The sequence below is a fragment of the Camelus dromedarius genome, chromosome 28 (assembly GCF_036321535.1).
Source record: "Camelus dromedarius isolate mCamDro1 chromosome 28, mCamDro1.pat, whole genome shotgun sequence".
NCBI classification, from domain to species: Eukaryota; Metazoa; Chordata; class Mammalia; order Artiodactyla; family Camelidae; genus Camelus; species Camelus dromedarius.
Genome location: NC_087463.1, coordinates 5,105,393 through 5,123,607, shown reverse-complemented (window position 1 = coordinate 5,123,607; position 18,215 = coordinate 5,105,393). Strand labels below are relative to the sequence as shown.

Below are 18,215 nucleotides of genomic sequence, written 5' to 3'. Positions count from 1 at the left end.
ATCTGAGTATTACCCCCTTCCCGTTGTGGCTGACGGGGAGTGCAGAGCTGGAACAGCCTGTCAAGCACACCTGTCCCAGCCTCCTCCTCAAATAGGAGTTCCTTCACCCACATCCCTGACTTTGAAAAGCCTGGCTCTGCTTGAGGCAGACAGAGATGAGATGTGTGGCTCCCTGCCTCCTCGAGCACCCATCCCCTGTGGGCAGCGCTCACCGCTGGAAATCTCTTGCTGTGAGCCAACATTAGCCTCCCTCTGTTTTCTACTCATGTAGAGTACCGACATTTAAAAGCAACAACAAAAACAACTAACATATTTTGTGCACCTACTTCGTACCATGCACCGGTCTAAGAGCTTTTTGGGCGTAATGGAATTTAATCCTTGTGACATCCAGTAAGATAGGTATTAATATTGCCCTCATTTTAAGGATGGGGAGACCAAGGCTTTGAGTGGCTATGCAACCTACCAAAAAAACTTTTACGTAGCAAGTGGATTCAGAGGAGATGCTCGGCAAACAGAGAATGAATGAATAAATGAAAAAAAAAAAACAAACGCATACATATTGAAGAAGCATCGTGTTTGCAAAGCAGTCAGGACGTGGACTTCCGTAACTTCCATTGTGTTGAGTCCTTCAGTACATCCTGGCCTCATCTTTGTTGCTCATGCTGTCTGTGTAACTCAGCACCACGTTTAAGTGGATAAAAATGCAAAGCGTGCACCCTGTCTGATGCAAAGTTTGCTAGGGATATGTGTGTGTGTGTGTGTGCATTTCAGTGGTACACCCCAGGTCCAGTCATATAGATTTTTAGCAGCATCTTAGTTACTGCTTAAGGTCTTCATTATAGTCTAATACAACCTCTCCACTTTTTCTTTCTTGTATTCAATGAGAAAAACGGTAAGAGGGAAGTGCTTCTCAAGCCTAAAACATACAGGTATATTTTTAATTTAAAATTTGTATTAGTATCATTTAGATCAATTTGGTACAGATCTGGTGGGGAGCAGGCTTTGTAATGACCCACAGGGCTCTAACTGTAGTCTCCGGTACCACCCCCACATTCCTTCCCTACCCTCCCAAGCCACTCTGTTTCCAGCCGGGAGCACGTACGGAAAACCTCAGGGCAACACGTGGGCTGCCCAGCACCCGGGCTGCGCACTGCTGCCCTGCTCTGCCCCCGGGGCTTGGTTCTCATCCCTGCCTCCTGCTTTCCCCTCGTGACTGTGCCTCTGCCGAATAACTTGAGTCTACTAACCCTAGTGTGCTCTCGTCTGTCCAAGTTCAATGTCTGCACTGCTTCCCTAAAAACCAAGTCCAGCCTCCTGTTTCAACCTCTACTGGGATTGAGAATTTTATCTCAAAAGCCCAGCCTAGGCTTCCTTATGCCAAATGGAATTCCTCTTGCTTAAATACCATGTAAGAGCCACTGCTGCTGTTCACGCCAGCAAGGAAATCAGAGTCCAACGCTAGTGGGGAAGGCAGGCATGCAAACAGATCAGCGTCATATAGTGAAACACTGGACTATGGACAAAACAATGTTGCCAAGTATAATCTCTGGTTAAATAAAGAAAAACTAACAAGCTTTCTGTGTCCTGATTTTTTTTCTCTTTCTTGGTTAAACATTTTACTTCAGCTGTGTTTAATTTCTTTATGATCAGTCTCAAGCTCTTGATAAGAAAACCACCAGACTGTAAGCTACCAGTGGCAGGGTGTGTCAATTACTCAGCATCACATGATGTGGAATTGCGTCCTCCAAATGCCTCGTGTGTGCTGCTGGGGGCTCCGAATACACAAATTGAATCAACCAGTGTAAAATGGATTAACCAGGGCAGCTAATTTTGTCTATGCAGGCAACCTAATAACCATCATTTTCCCTGTTAAAATGGGGAGTTAGTAAGAGGGCTTGCCACGAGTTGGTGGGTCTCACTTTCCTTCCCATTGTGTCTATGTGTAGACAAAGCCCCTTGTTCTCAATTTATTAATACTTAATAAAGTAACCCAAGTGATATGGATACACACTGCACACGTCCCAGAGTTCTTTTCTGGTATCATTTAGTAGTCAGTATCAAGATTGCAGACTTCTCGGCTTCCTACCCACTCACATCACATCACATTAACATACTGAAAATAATAGAATAATAATTAAAATTATATTTTGTTCTTCCAAAGTATCATAGTTATCCTGAGCCCAGGATGCCCTTTTAAATGCTGAATTAACCAACGAATCAGGACTTTCTGGAAACTTTTGGCTCTCAGTCTGGGTCGGCAGCCACTGCAGGGCTTTAAAGGAAGAGGACACATGAGGACTGCTTGAATAACAGAGAGGTCTGGTTAGGGGACCAGACTTGCTCAGAAGATTCTCATCAAACAACATGGAACCATGCAAAAGTTGCTCTCAGATCGATAATCACAGCTATAGGAGTTCAGAAAAATGATTTTTATGAGCTAGAATAAATAGTAGGAGCTGCTTTATTTAGGAGTGAGACCTTAGTTGAGGCTAGAAGGCTGTTCAGGATTATTAAGTGCTTATTGCCTAAGAGCCAGAAGATTCTACCTCCACATATATCAGGTCAACGTCAACAGCCAAAGACATCACTAGCTCTGATCAGCTGGGTGCCTGGAAATCTTTTGTCACGCCTTTTTTCTCATTAAACCATCAAGTGTCAGAGGTCACAGCGGCAGAGTAACAAGTGTTAGAACTACTTCTCATAAAATTGCAGTAAATAATATTATTATGGAGTTCTGGTCCTGTAGCGGGGTGCACATAAACCAGCATCCCTGTGGATCGACTTCCCCGCATCCACCTGCACCAGCGTCATGTCCAGGGCTTGACTTTGACTCTAGACAGTTCCAAGGCACGGAGAGGAGGCCCAGAGGCACGTCGGAAGGTGAGTGGATTTCTAAGCATCGTTCAGCCGAGGCCTGCAGAGCTGACTACGGATCTAGCTGCGCGGGGAAAGGGAACGGCATCCGTCAGGATCAGGGCTGGAAGCTGTGAATGCCGTCAATATGTCTACTGCACGTGCATATGTCTGACTAAAACAGACACATGGGTTTATGTGTCTACAACTTCAGTTTGCATGGGGCAAGTGAATTCTCCGGGGTCCACCATGCTCACCACTCCACCTGGAAGAGAAAAGCTCTGTCACCGGCCCAAAGCAAGGGCCAGAGAGACGAGCCAAGTGTGGGCCAAGCTCCTGGAGTAAGGAGTCCCCTGTACCTGGGCCACCACCCGCCTCACATGTTTTCTGTGCATGACGGGGACCGCGGGAGACGCCCAGTCAGGGGGCGGCTCAGCCTGGGGTTCCAGGCCCCGCCTCTGCCCCTGAGACACCACACGGAGCTCTCCCAGCACGGTGCGCCCCCATCACTGGCCTGGCCCCTTCAAAGCCCCGCAGAACCATAGAGCTCCCCATCTCCCTTCCCTGCAACTGGAGCACGGGCTGCTAAAAGGCCTCTCGCTGCCTTTTGCGTGTGGTGCTAATTAACATGATCCAAGTTACAATATGTGTTAAAGATTCCAGTTTTGTTACTTATTTAATGAGCTTCATGGGATTTGAACACGAGGCTCAAAGTAGCAGGGGAAACCTCATAATTAGCTTCAATTACGCGAAGTTCCTACGCATTAAGACTATTTGATGAACTGCAGAGGGAAGGAGCTACCGACCAGATACAAATCACTAATTTTGTTCCATTTATTATATACTTATTTTCTTCCTAATTAGTACTGATTGGCTTATGATCCTAATTAATGCAAAGGAATTTGGAATGGTATACAATGGTATGGCTTAGAGATGCCAGCACGTACAGCTAAATTATTGCTAATTGTTATTTACATGAGGCCTGGAAGACTAAATAACGCAATGCCTAATTAGCATTAAAGATATGGTATCCATTTCCAATTTACGCTAAGGCAATGGAGATCAAATTGTTAGTTTAAAAAAAACTCAGTCTTGAGATTCCAAGAATTGCACCACTGTATGTTGACCTCCACCTCAGGGGAGACTGTTTTTTCTTGTCTGCAGTTGCATCTTGCCAGGGCTTGGCTAGAACTTTGCAAAAAAATGTTGCACAGGAAGAAGCAGCCTCACAGTGGCAATGCGGCAACACTTAAGGATTAGAGCCGGGAGCCAACTGGCGAACAGGCCGAGCGTCAGACCTCTGTTAGTGCCAGCAGTGCAAGGTGTGTGTGCTGGCAGCTGAGTGGGGTCCTGAGTCGGCTGGCCCATCCCGAGGTCAAGGTGGCTGTGGGTGATGCCCGTAGGGTGCTAGAGATGCCTATTCAGAGAGCTGGGTGGTCAGCCAGCATCACATGGGTGGATGCTGCTTGCCCAGTGGGGGCTGCAGTGAAGAAGAGAACGAAGAGGAGGTTCTGGCAGGGAGACCGAAGTGTCAACTCCCAGTCCAGACACCCTCAAGAACGCCTGCTCAGCCCTGAGGACGCTGCTTCCCTGCGGCCAGTGTCACCCCTCGTCCTAATCTGCTCTCCCCGAGTGGGTGACGGGGCTCCCAGGAGACACTCTGGGAGGTGCTCTCTGGCCGGGACCTGCCTCGCTAGCTCTCACCGCTCCTCAGTGAGTCTTTTCCCTGCACCCTCCTTCCTCACCTGGCACCTGAACTTTCCCCCTTTCCCCCTGCTTCTCCTACGTTTCTTCCTGAATCCAGTCCTCCACAGGCTGAGAAGGAAGAGGACCGTAGGAGGAGCAAGAAGACCGGCCTGACTTTGCGAGTCGTTTCACCGCTCGGGACGTGAGGGTCGACATCCTATGAAGTGGAGATGCTAACCTCTGCCGTCCTCTCTCCTCCTTCGCAGCAGCGCTCAGAAGCACAAACGGGACCGCACGTGTGAAAAGCCCTTCAGAGACGACGAAGCCGTACAGGGAAGGGAAGGTTCTGAGTCAGTCCAACCATTTATCTTCACGGGTGGGGGTGTCAGCGCCCCACGGAGCAGAGGCTGAGGCAGGGTGCCGCGCTCTCTCGCTGGTGCTGGCGTGGCCACAGAGGGACCTCCCCGGGGTGCCTGCCCAGCTGGATGCGGCCAAGGGGAGAAGCTGGCTTCCGTCCAGGCCCCTGACCTCCGCATGGGAAGTCCCTCTTCTCCGTGAATTCGGGTTGTACGCTGAGAGCCCGGCTTCTCTGACAGTCTGGACCAGGGCGAGCAGGCTCTCATTTGCAGCTCTCTGAGCAACTGTCTTGAGAAGACTTTTCATCTTCCAGGCAAACGTTGTTCTTAACCACCACTAAGTGTTAATATTTTTAGAGAGAGAGAAAGAATGACAAGGACAATAGCTACTTGATGTTTCACGTAACATAAGCTCTGTGCTGGGTGCTTGGGGTCACCTCATTCAGACTGCATGATGGGCCCGTTAGGCGCTGGTGTCTCAGAGTTGGGAAAACACACTCCGTAGACAAGGATCAGTTCAAACCAGCTAGCAAGGTTGCACGTGTGCAGATAAATCTGTAATACAAAATGTATACTATTTCCCCAGGAGAAACAGTGATTAACCGTAAGAAATACATTATTTACTCTCCTTTTATTAGTTAATAAAATAGTCATATTAAGAAAATGTAATGCCATATACTTTATACAAATTTTAAAAACTGGAAGACACATCACACAGCATACATACGAAGCTTATACAAATATAGTACTGTATATTCCATATATGTGCATAAATTTAAACTGCATACACTGTATACAGTTATCTATGTATGTTGTGTGTGTATGTGTGTGTATGTGTATTTCAGGAATGCGTACACTTACAAAGTGTAAATAACATGGCCAATTAGGTACAACCACCCAACTTAAGACACAGAATACCGCCAACACCTTTGACGCTCCCATGTACGTGACCTCCATCCCTGACGTGGTGTTTTTGAGTAAACTTGAGAAGGGTCCCCATTCCTTGGATTGAAGATGCATCGCTCACACCAGGGTAAAAGGCTTGGGAGTAGCTATAAAGGACTAGATTTTAGCTCCAATTACCCTGTTGGCTGGATATCCTTGTGCAATGTATGAAAATACATAGGCAACCTTGCTCACCCTCCCCTTCCTTGTGTTTTATCAGATAGATAGATAGATAGATAGATAGATAGATCCCTGAAAAATATATTGTTTGTTTTCTCATACTTGCAAACTTTATGAAAATAGTCACATGTTTTCCTTGGTCAACATCCAATTTCTGAGATTTATGCATGGTGAGGAGATGTGGCTGGCTTGTTCGCTTTCTTTGCTAATAGCACTCCTTTGGATGAACATCCCACATTTAAAAAATCCAATCTCCCATCAGTGGACACCCAAGCTGTGTCCAGTGTTTAGTTATTACAAAAAAATATTCCCTGAGAGCACTCTGGTATTTATTTTCTGTGCATGTACGTGAGGTCTTCTCCAGAGTAGATACCTAGGGACAGAACGGCTGTAGGACTTACATCTTTAATCTTACTGTATAAAGCCAAATTGTTTTCTAAATGATCATGCCCACTGAAAAGTGGTGTACAGCTTTTCTAACCATTGGTATTAGTATCAGACTTTGACTATTGCCAATCTGGTAGATGTGGCTTTAATCTGCATTTTCCTTATTACAAATGATGTTAGCCATTTTTCTTCTGTCTTATCTGAAATGCATTTTCATGTCCTTTATCCAGATTATTACTATTATTTTAAATCAGGTTGCTTGTCTTTTTCTTATTATAGGAGTTCTTTAAGTATTATGACTCCTTCTCCTTTGTTGGTTATATGAACTGCAAATATTTTCCCAGTTGATAGGTTACCACATTATCTATATGTCTTTTGATAAACATTTTTCACTAAGATAGTGAAATTTGTCAATTCTTTATGGCTTGTACTTTCTGTCCGAAGAAATATTTTCCTATCCTGAGATTATAAAGTGTTTTCTAAAAGTTTAAAGTTTCAACTATCACATTTAATTATGTAATCCATATGAAATTGGGTTGGTGTATCTAGCAGTGTAAGTTTCTCCAACTTTTCTTCTTTCAGAGTATTTTGGCCATTTCTTTACCTCTCACATAGGCTTTCCAAATGAGTTTTAAAATTACCTTATCAAGTTCCAAAAATCTGCTTGTTGAAATTTTGATTGGAGTTAAATCTATAGATAAATTTGGAGAAAATTGATACCTTTATGATTATAAGTTTCTCTATCCATCAATATTTATCTTTCTCAATTTAATTTTTTAATACTTTGATAAGTCTCATTAAAAAAAGAAATTATATACATATTTTGTTAAATTTACTTCTATTTATAATAGCATATTATTTTTTATCATAAATTTGCATTTTTATATACTGGCAACACATGGAAATACACATCAAAAAAGGCTTATTCATATTTATTTATAATTCAGTTTTATTACATTGTTATTAATTTTGATAACTTGTTCATATATTCTTTCTAGATTTCAGTGTAATCATATCAAAAGCAAATAACGACAGTTTTGTTTCTTCTTTTCCAACCTTATGCCTTTTATTGTTTTGGCCTTCCTTGTCTTGGTGACTGAGCCCTTTAACTTAACTTTGAGCAGCATAGCTGACAGTGGGCATCTTTGCCCATTCCTAACAGCAAAGGGAGGGACTGTCTCACTGTTAGGTATGATGTCTGCTAGAGAATTTTTTCTTGATATCCTTTATCTGGATAAGGACATTTTTTTTTTTATATTCTTAGTTTGCCAAGAGCTTTTTATCACAAATGCATGTTGACCTTCATCTAATGACTTCTGCATCAATTGAGATAATCTTGTGGCTTTCCCCCTTTGTTTTGTTAACAAGGGGACTCACATTAATATATTTTCTAGTGTCAAATCAAAATTGTATTCCTGAGTTACATCACACTTGGTCAGAATGTATTTTTTTCAAATACATTGCTAGATTAGGTTTGCTATAATTTGGTATGGGATTTTTAAATCTATGTTTATATGTATCTATTTTATGTCTATATTTATGTTTATGTGAAATCAGCCTATTTATTTCCTCAGTCTATGTTTGATCATGATGAGCTAGGCTGCATTTTGCGGAGAGTTCCTGAGGTGGGAAGCCCACGAAAAGACCAGCAGGACCCCCAGGCAGGGCCACTACTTTCCCCCCCGGTGCCATCCGTTTCCCTGGCCCTGGGGGTATTATCTCGCTTTTGTGCCTCTATAAAAGGGCTTGTTTCTAGGAAAGTGGAACTTACCCCTAAGATTCTATTGGTTCCCTAAGCTCACTCCTGATTGGTCCATTTCTATGACTCCTGATTGGTCCATTTCTAAAAAGCTCATCCCTGATTGGTCAACTTTGTTACACCTTATTTGCATATGATGCTGCAAAGTCTGGACTGGCACCCTATAAAAGCCTGTGTAAACCTACAGATGAGGTCCAGAGTTTGGAGTGTTAACTCCTCTGGGCTCACTGGCCTAATAAACCTGAGTTCTCCAACTCTCCGAGTGCTGCTTGGTCTCTCGTCCGGATCCAGGTTGCTGTCACAACTGAGCTGTAACACTGAGCTGTAACACACTTTGCTGCAACATTCCCACTTCTTTGTTATGGATGAGTTTGTGTAAGAACAGAATGCCTGATAGTGCTAACTGAAAATCTTCTGGACAGAGCATCATTGGAGAGATTATAAACTACTGATCTAATTTATTTTAAAATTAAGAGAAAATTTGAGTTTTTTACTTCTTCTTGAATTGCTTTTGGTAACTTTTATTCTTTTTTAGATCTGTGCCTGTTCCAAGTTTTCAAAAGTCAGCAACTAGGTGTTTGTAATATATTACTCTTGTCAAGTGCATTTGTAGTTATATGCCCTGTATAATGCATTTCCTTCATTCTCTATTATCTTTCACTATTTTCTATCCTTCCCTTCCCCTCTGGATTATTCTTGACATAAATTCACTAATTTAATCAGTCTTTTCAAACAAATGTCTAATTTTGTTGACCCTCTCTCTTATATCTGTTTTGCATTTTTTTTTGTTTGTTTGTTTCTGCTTTTATCTTTGTGATTTCCTTTCTTCCGTATGATTTTCTGACTTTCTTTGGATATATTCATTTAAAAAATAATGTTTAACTTTTCAAATAATACTGTAACCTTTCTTCTTTCAGACTTTCTTATTTCCTAAAATAAATCTTTAAATGTATACATTTCTTTACAAGAACTAGCCTAGCTGCATCCCATAAGTTTCAATATTTTTACTAATACTCAATTCTTAATGTTTTGATCCATGAGTTATTTAGAAGTATATTTTCTAATTTCCAATGATTTCAGGTTTTTAGTTATTTTTTTATTATCTGAGTTTTAATCTATCTTTTGTTAGAGAATATGAGCTCCATGACATTGATTCTTTGACACTTGACATCAATTTTCATTACTGCTCTACGTGTGCTTTGCTGTATTTTCTATTAGTTGGATGTGGTTTTTATGTTTGTGTATTAAAATGAGACTTGCAAGTTGTATTTCTCCAATTTAGTATATCCTTAACCTGGTTTTGATTCCTTGATTCATTACTGAGAAAGATTGGTTGAAATGTTCCATTCTGAGATCAAGTTGTCAATTTTTCTCCTTTTGTTATCTTTCCTTTGTATAGTTTTAATCTATGTTACTATGTACATTCAACTTAGAGTTTATAAATCTTAGTTTTAACTGAACATTCTATCATTAAGGTTGCGTTATGACCTTTTTGACTACCAATAACTTTTAAGGCAAAAATCATTAAAGACGATGTTGGCGGATCATAAAACATCAGTATACCAGCTTCCTATTACTATTGGCCTGGCATATTTTCCCCATATGTTTATTTGCAGTCATATGTTTTCATATATCTCAGGTATATGTCTTATAACCAGCATATTTCTGGATTATGATTTTGAAGAGCCACTCTGATCTTTTTAAAGTTTTGGTTTGCTAAGATTGCTGACTTATTCACAGTTTTTATTGTACAGTTTTCAGTTTAAGATTCCTCCCTTTTTGACTTCTTTTTTTCTCATTCATTTTTTCCCTCCCTCTCCACTAATCTGTAAGTTATACCTTTAATGCTTTCTGTTTAGAGGCTGCCCTAAACATTCTAAAATCCATATTTAATGTAATAATGTTAAAATTCAATTTTAACCTTTTTCAAAACAATAAAGTAATCTTTGATCATTTTAACCTTATTACTTCTAACCATTTATACTATAATTATTCAGTATTTTACTTCTATGTTGTCCTTAGCACTGCAAGTTAGACATGTAAAAAAGTTATTTCATGTAGCCAATGTTTGTATATTTAAATTTACCCACAATTTTCCCTTTCTCTTTGTTCTTTACATCTTTTTACATCAGATCTTTTCTCTGAGATAATATTTTTTTCTTTTTGAAGTACATACTTTAGAACTCCCTTTAGGGAGAGTCTAATGGTAGTAAACATTCTCAGTTTTGTTATATTTGAAATAACTTCATTTGGGTTTTGAAAGACTGTACTGCTGTGAATATTTTTCCAGTTTGACAGTTTTTCTCTCTGCACTTTGAAGATAGTTTTCAACACTCTATTAGATTTCATTGTTACTGTAGAGAAGTCAGGTAAAAGCCTAATTTTTTTTAATAGGTTATTTATCTTTTCCTCCTCACTGCTGTCTGATTACAGGGTGTCTATTCTGAGACATTTTTTGGAGGGGTGCACAGATCTTGGAATTTCTTAGGCTGTTTTACTTTGGAGATTCATACCTTTCATGGAAATTCTTAAGTGTGATTGTTTTTCCTATTTCTTCTACTATCTCTTTTCTGTACCTTCAATCAAGTGGATAAAAACTGTGCTTTATCCTATGATCTTAACCTTGGTTTTATTAATTTCCTCTATTTTCCGTCTACATTATATATAATTTCTTTGAACCCATCTTCCAGTGCAGTTTCTCTCCTTATGACTAATTTGCTATATTATCCATCACTGTGTTTCTTACTTAAATTATTATATATTGCATTATTAGAATTTCTACTTGCATAGTTTTCAAACTTAACTTGCCATATTTCATAGTCCATTGTACTTATCTTGTCATATTTCATAGTCCATCGTACTTATTTTTCTTTTGATGCCCTCCTTTATGTTTTCAAACATACCAAGCTCACTTAACTTATCTTTGAGGGTGGTTCACATTTCTGCAGACTCAGTGGGTCTCATTATTCTCTTTACTGTTCCTGCTGACTCGTACCAAAGCTTGTTCCTTCATGAATTTTACATCATATTTCATCATGATTCATGTTTTTGCCATTTTATGAATCCAGGGGTTTCTAAATGCATTTTTCCAGATATAATTCACAGTTACATCTGCTGGGTGCCTAGGGAGTCCCACCAACCTGGCAGCATTTTAAACCAAAAGTTTGGCTCAGTCATTTTCAAGCCACAAAGAAGTATCTATTTTGGCCCTCATTCATGTGAGAAGTGTCTTGGGGCTAAGAATTTCTCAGAGGTTACTGGTCCCTCCAACCCGAGTGGAAAGAGGCAAGATTCCTTCCTCTCCTTGTGGGGTGGGTTACAATCTAGTTACTCTTTCACTGAGGGTGCTGCCTTGTGAAATCTAGCACCTATGAAGGGATTTGGGGTCATGCATCCCGCTTGCATGCACACTGAGTCAGTCTTCTATCCCCCACGTGCCAGCCGGTAAACTGAAAAGTCTGGACACTCTGGGATAGGCAGATGTCCCTAAAAGACTACCAATTTTAAGACATCCTACCTCTTTGTCTTAGTGCTTTCTGATCAATTTTAGCGTTTAAGACTCGCCCCACCCCCAACCGGTATCTACATTTAAAAGGATGTGTTTTACACTTTAATCAGCTTTAAAGTATATCTTGTCTGCTGTATCTAACTGTCAGCACAAAATGACCCACTCACTTTTCTCCTTTGTTATCATCATGTATGTTTTTAGCCTTATTTAGGCAATCTAAAATTCAGTAAACTAACTAAAGATGCTATATAGTTAATAATTTGCAGCTTCTATTTGAAAAGTAATGTTAAGCTTGCTTTTAGAAATATATCCTATGATATGGAGTTTTAAATCACCTTTTTTTCTGTATCCTAAGACAAAATTTCTGAACAGGGCATTCAAGGCCCCTCCTTGCCAAACCACATGAATGTGTATACATTTCTTTTTTTTTTTTTTTCCTACAAAAGGGTCTGTAATTTTCAGCAGATTCTAAAATAAGGATGCAACCTTAAAAAAGAATTAAGAATTGCTTATCTTTGAGGAATATCAACAATGAAAAAGGTTCACATGTGTAGGAGAATTCTGGAAACTATGTCTGGGAGAAGGGACTGAAAATATCCCATGAGAAACAGTATATACAGCCAGATCTATCTATAAAGGCTGTTTGTCTAATTATAGGTTGATTTGCCTATTTATACATAATCAGCCCACACGTGCCCACACCTCTATATATGCACGTACATGCTACTTTGCTAGGATGCTATCACAAATGTGAATAAAGACTGGGGTTAGTAATAATAAATTTGTTTTAATTATGTGTATTTTTCCACTGTAAGCTTAAGGATAATAAACTGCTCGAGTTTCACTGAGGGAAGCAAACCAGTCATCGCTGAGAAAACTCTGACGGCGCTCTTATCTAAAACGGGTAATTCTAAACTAACGTTACGTATCTTGACCTCTCTGCCAGACTTGGCTCCAAGTGATTCGGCTCTTTCCATAAATCACATCTTCCTTCTAAAGATGAAGATATTTCTGATGCTCTGAAGAATGGAGCAGGGCTTTGAAAGAATTTCCAAGAGAGCTTCAAAACATTTGAGCAGAGACAGCTGCATCAGAATCTGTGTGTGGTCACTGCTGGGCAGGTAGCGGTCCTGGTTTTGGGGTTTGGGTGCCAGGGGCTTCATGAGTCTCAACGTTTTATATCACCTTATTCCTGTGTATCTCAAATAGCATATCTGACTAGGAGGTGTCAACAAAATAACTCAGGGCTGCTCTGTAGAAGGACCTTTAAATACAGTCATGTACAGATGTGTCTCTGGGATAAGGGGACACAGTGACATCTCGAGGGGCAGTGCCCACTGGGATGGAGACGCTCGGTTATGCACACCAGGAGAAGCATTATCACTTTACAGTTGTTCCTTAAATACTCTGTGGCAGATGAGTATTTTGCTTTCTCACTTTAAAACCAAAAGCCTAGAAGTTGCCTGTGGTTTTTCCTCTGGCAACAAGGCTCTCCTGGAGTATTGTACACTTCAGTTCTCTGAGCCAAATATTGTTTTTAAAGCAGAAAGTTTATGTTAGCTTCCTCTGCAGAATCTCTCTGGCCATCACTGTAAATCTGGTGAGAAAATCATGGTTCTTATGACAAGGTAGCTAGTTAAAGGCTGAACACTGCCGATGCACAACGGAGAATCTATAGCCCTAAAAGCTGATTAAAAGCAACCCTGCAGATACTAAATGGGGGATTACAAAGTGATTACTGAAAAATGAATAGAGAGGCACCAAGACACTGTAAGAACAGAACAGCTGTGCTGACAATTTTAAGACCACGGAGAAGGAAATGAATCAGTGCACAAGGAACTGCGGCCTTGTGTGAAAGTCACACAAAATAAATACACCTTGTCCTCTGTGATGGATCCCATTGCTTTAGATGGTCCGTATTAGTGACTGCATTAAGCCAGAATTATTATTATTACTGTGTTATCACTACACGCAGGGTAAAAAGAGAGACAGAGGGATAGCACGGTTCTAGGGAGGTAAAACCTGGATGAAATGGGACTCTAAAAAAAAGCTTCAAGTTACCTGAAAAAAAAAATGGAAACAATATTTCCTCCTGCTTATCTCAGAGGCATCGAGCATTCTCTGCAAACTGAGCGTGGACTGAGCTTTACATGTAAACTTTAAATCACTGCAGGTGTTACCGAAGGCAAGCCTGTGTGCCCGCTGCACCATGAGGCCAAACACACTGAAACGTGAGTTTGGAGCAGAGAAAGGTTTATTGCAGGGCCGAGCAAGGAGGACGGGGTGGCTCATGCCCAAGAAAACCCGGAACTCCCGGAAGGGTTTCAGCAAAGCTTATTTAAAGTCCAGGTAAGCGCGGGAGGGTCGCACAGTAAGTGATCAGCTCTTGCACATCTCTCCGATTGGTTGATGTTGAGGGAACAGGGTGGTCAACACGCCCAACCCTTAGCTGCCAGGAGGTGGGGGGCCACGTGCTCTCGATTATCAAGTAGTTAATTTCTTCCCTTTGGTGGCAGTTTTAAGCATCTGAAAAGCTCAGGAAATATACATGAGATGCTATTATCTGGGTGCTTCAGGGAGGAGCTACAGCAGGGGGTATGGCGGATGGATCTGACTCCGGAAGGCCCACAGGGTGCGGCTCGGCTACACGGGGGACACTGAAAATTAGTAATGTAATAACCAGCGTGTGCCTACTATGTTTCAGGAATCACGAGGGCAAAGTCCTTCAGATGTATGACCTCTCTACTCCACACCACACCCTCACCATGTGTAATCACAGTCCCAACAATGCCTTTTTTCGTGGCTACACGTCGTCTCGGGATCCTGCACCTTCTACACGACAGGCAGGGTAGGAACAGCCATCTTTTTGATAAATGACAAAAGTGGAATTTGGAAAAGATGGGCCACTTGTGCAAAGACAGGCAGCAGACAGGGATTTACTGTTGTGGCTATTTCCACAGTTTCGTACCAGGATTATTTATTGGAAAAGAATGAGTGATGGGGGGAGGTTACTGAAGCAGGCTGATGGCTTGCAGTTGTCACTGAGCTGGCATGGGTGATGGCCACGTCTGGTGTTACTTGGCAGGAGGAATGAGGGCTGCTGCTGCAGCATGAGGGATTAAGGTTAGATCTATAGACCCGCCCTGAGTGGCAGAGCTGTGCTGCAGTGATGCAGAGCACAGACTTGGCAACCAGGCTGGCTCCGGGCAAATCCTGGTTCCACTCCCTCTAGCCCTACATTCCCAAGAATCTGCCCCACTCCTCTGAGCCTCATTTCCCTGATCCGTATAATGGGGTCATAGTAAACCTGTTCGTTAGGGCTGGGCAACAGAAAAATGAGTTTATATATCTAGGGCACTTAGAATAGAACCCAACACTTAGTAAGTCCTTAAGTTACTCATTTAAAAAAATTATTCCATACTCTTTCCTTCCGACTTTGTTTGGATATGCACAAATGCATCCAATCCTATGATTCTGTAAACTAAAATACTTCCCATCATGTTCTGCCTGCCTCATTTTTCAGTGTCTTAATTGGGATTTTCTTATAGGTCTGGCTCCCACCTAGTAAGGCTTGGGGGTCTGGAGCTTGAGGGAAATATTAGACAGAGGTTTTCAGTAACTCCTCAGGGCACAGGTACCCTTAATCACAACAATCATCGTGGCTGGAATTAAGTCATCCTGTGACCTTGGGCAAATTCCTTAATTGCTGGAGGCCTTGGCATTGCCCTCTGTTAAATCAGGTGCAGAAGCACAAGGTGACCTCAGGCCATGGGCTGGGTTTGTAGAGGAAACTGGTAGTGGAGCTTGGGGTGCCCCCCACAACGCCACACTCACTTTCAAAGCCTTTAAAAGTAGAATCAAAAAAGACTAGTAAAAGTTGCCTTCGTAAGTCAGCAGGGAATTATATGACCTCCTGGGAACAGGAATAAAATAAAAGGAAGAGTCACATATTCAGCTCTAGGGGAAATACATAAACACATAAATACATAAGAGCTTTCAGTCTCTCTAATTATCTACATGGATAACAATTTATCTCAGAGCTCACCAAATTTGTTCTTTCCCCAATATACATACAATCAAAATGCTGCACTGTTGCTTGGTTTAATATGCTTTTCAATATCTCATGTCAAACTCAGAAGAGTTGAGGGGGAGAAAAAAGCAAACCAGAGCCATGAAGAAAGAGAAAGAAAGAAAAAAAAGAAAAAAAAACCTCCAGGCAGGGAATACCTAAATGATGTAATGATCACAGAAGCATCCAAAATTAGGTACAGAAGATGCAGCTGGTGCCACAGCCCCCTGAGCTGGCTGCCCCAGACAGCCTGGCGTGAGGACCCTCCAGCCGGTGCCCCCCGTCTCCCAGGCCGGCTCCAGGCCCTACACTCGCTTTCTGAACTTTTTGGCTTTTATGCATTGCAGTGACACCATCACTTTCCTCACCCAATCTGTATATTTTACACCTGCATTGGAGAATGTTATTGGAAGTGTCATTTATCCCAGAGCTGTGAAACCACAATGGGCAATTCGCTCTACCAGGAACTTCAATTCCCACAATCAAGCAATTGAGGGGCTATTACTACCTTCAGCCCACCCCACCTTCTCCAAACTTCCGCTTTACGGGGAGCTTTTTGATGCTTCCTACAATCAGCTCGCTCTGAATATAAATGCACGTTTCCGACATCTGCAGCACTTTTAAACAGCATGAACAGAAAATCTTGGAAAGATGCTACAGCGAAGCAACTGCAAACGTAATACCCTGTTGTTTTTATTGCTAATTAGAACAAAACACAAGGTCGACCTTCTTGCAGGCTAATCAGCTATTAAAACTAAGTGCTTCTTTAAAAAGAAAAAATCAAATCTGGTTGCCTCCTTGAGATATATGGGGGAAAACCAACCAAAAGGGGGCATGTGCATGAAAATTCTTTCCTTATTCTTCTCTGTTAGGATGTAAATTCAGTGTATGGTTCCCATGGAAAATGTAAACTGGAGCAGGGCCGTCAGTGATCGCAGGGCAAAGATGTGGCCGCCACAGCCCCGAGACGCTCCTCTCTTGCAAAGTCCTGTTATTGTCAGAAAGATGAATTCTAAAACAACTCTGTGTTTGTGCCATCTGCAGATTTTATTGACAAAGGTGTCAAGTCCTGCAGAACTGAAAGTTGTTTCCTTGTCACGAGATAAATAAGCAGGTTTGCTTGAGCTCCCAGCTTTATTCAATTTGCTTAGATACAAGGTGACTGGAAGCATTGATTGCGTGTAAGACCGGATATAGATTTTTTAAGGGAGGTGCATGTCCTGGGAGTTAGAGTCACCTCTTGAAGCTGATGGCTTTGCAGCTTGGCTCACAGATCCAGAGAGAGAGAGAGAGAGAGAGAGAGAGAGAGAGAGAGAGAGAGAGAGAGAGAGAGAGAGAGAGAGAGAGAGAGAGAGAGAGAGAGAGAGAGAGAGAGAGAGAGAGAGGGAGAGAGAGGGAGAGAGAGGGAGAGAGAGGGAGAGAGAGGGAGAGAGAGGGAGAGAGGGGAGAGAGGGAGAGAGGGAGAGAGGGAGAGGGAGGGAGAGAGGGAGAGGAGGGAGGAGGGAGAGGGAGAGAGAGGGAGAGAGAGGGAGAGAGAGAGAGAGAGGGAGAGAGAGAGAGAGAGAGGGAGAGAGAGAGAGAGAGAGGGAGAGAGAGAGAGAGAGAGAGAGAGAGAGAGAGAGAGAGAGAGAGTGAGAGAGAGAGAGAGCACAAAGCCACTGGAACCTGAGAGATCATGGTGAGATGGGGCAGGCGGCCAGGCTGGTTTTTATTGCACTACCTGGGGGATTCGCTGTATGTTACAGCTGGAATTGAGAGTCTTTAGCTCATCCAGAACAGTTATTCTCAAACTTGAGTGTGTGTATAACTGAGTGGGTGGGTGGGGAGTGTTAAAACCCTCGTTGCTTGTTCCCAGCCCCTACACATTCTGACTGAGCAAGGTCCTGATGAAGCCTGAGAATTTGCATATCAAACAAGTTCTCAAGTGAGGCTGATGCTATGGGTTCTGGGGACCACAACTCTAAGAACCACTGGTCTAACACAACCCTCTCATTTCACAAGTGAATCAACACAGGCCCAGAGGGAAACACTGGTTTGGAGAGGCTGCGCCCTCCCAGGTCTAGAAAACTGGTGTTTCCTGCATTCATATCTGGAGTCTTTGCCGTTTCCCTAAATCATGCTTTGCACTTTCTACTTGCTGCACAGAAACATATGCTGACTCCAGAGATGATGAAGTTGTGTCTGAAGCCGGCCGGCAGGAGTGGAGCACTTGTCTTCTGCTGGAAACTTCTACACACTCATTCAAGGAAAGCGGTTCCCTCCACACCCCTGTTTGGCAGGGAAGCTTGGGGCTGTTCAGATATGGACTTGGTTGTCTCATACAGTAATTAGTTTCTAGAAACTGGAATTCTTTTTCTTAGCAGAGGAACGTGGCAGAAGGCGTTTGTGAATCAGAGAAGCTATTTGGAGTTGGGTGACCTCGAAGTTCCCTTCTAGCTCTGAGATTCTATGATCTACGCAGCGCTCGACTGT

The 18,215-nt window shown here is 42.2% G+C and overlaps 1 protein-coding gene across 5 annotated transcripts in view; it reads right to left on the bottom strand.

The window, feature by feature from the left end:
- SETBP1 (SET binding protein 1) overlaps positions 1-18,215 on the bottom strand; it is a 358,959-nt gene that overhangs the window by 56,597 nt on the left and 284,147 nt on the right. Inside the window, exon 5 of one of the 5 annotated variants that reach the window (XM_064480307.1) lies at positions 3,771-7,098. The exons of the other annotated variants lie outside the window; for them this stretch is intronic. Within the exon in view, the coding sequence (XP_064336377.1) occupies positions 6,986-7,098 (113 nt within the window). The 3' untranslated portion in view covers positions 3,771-6,985. Of the gene's footprint in view, positions 1-3,770; positions 7,099-18,215 lie in introns of those variants that run through there. 5 annotated transcript variants of the gene reach the window in all.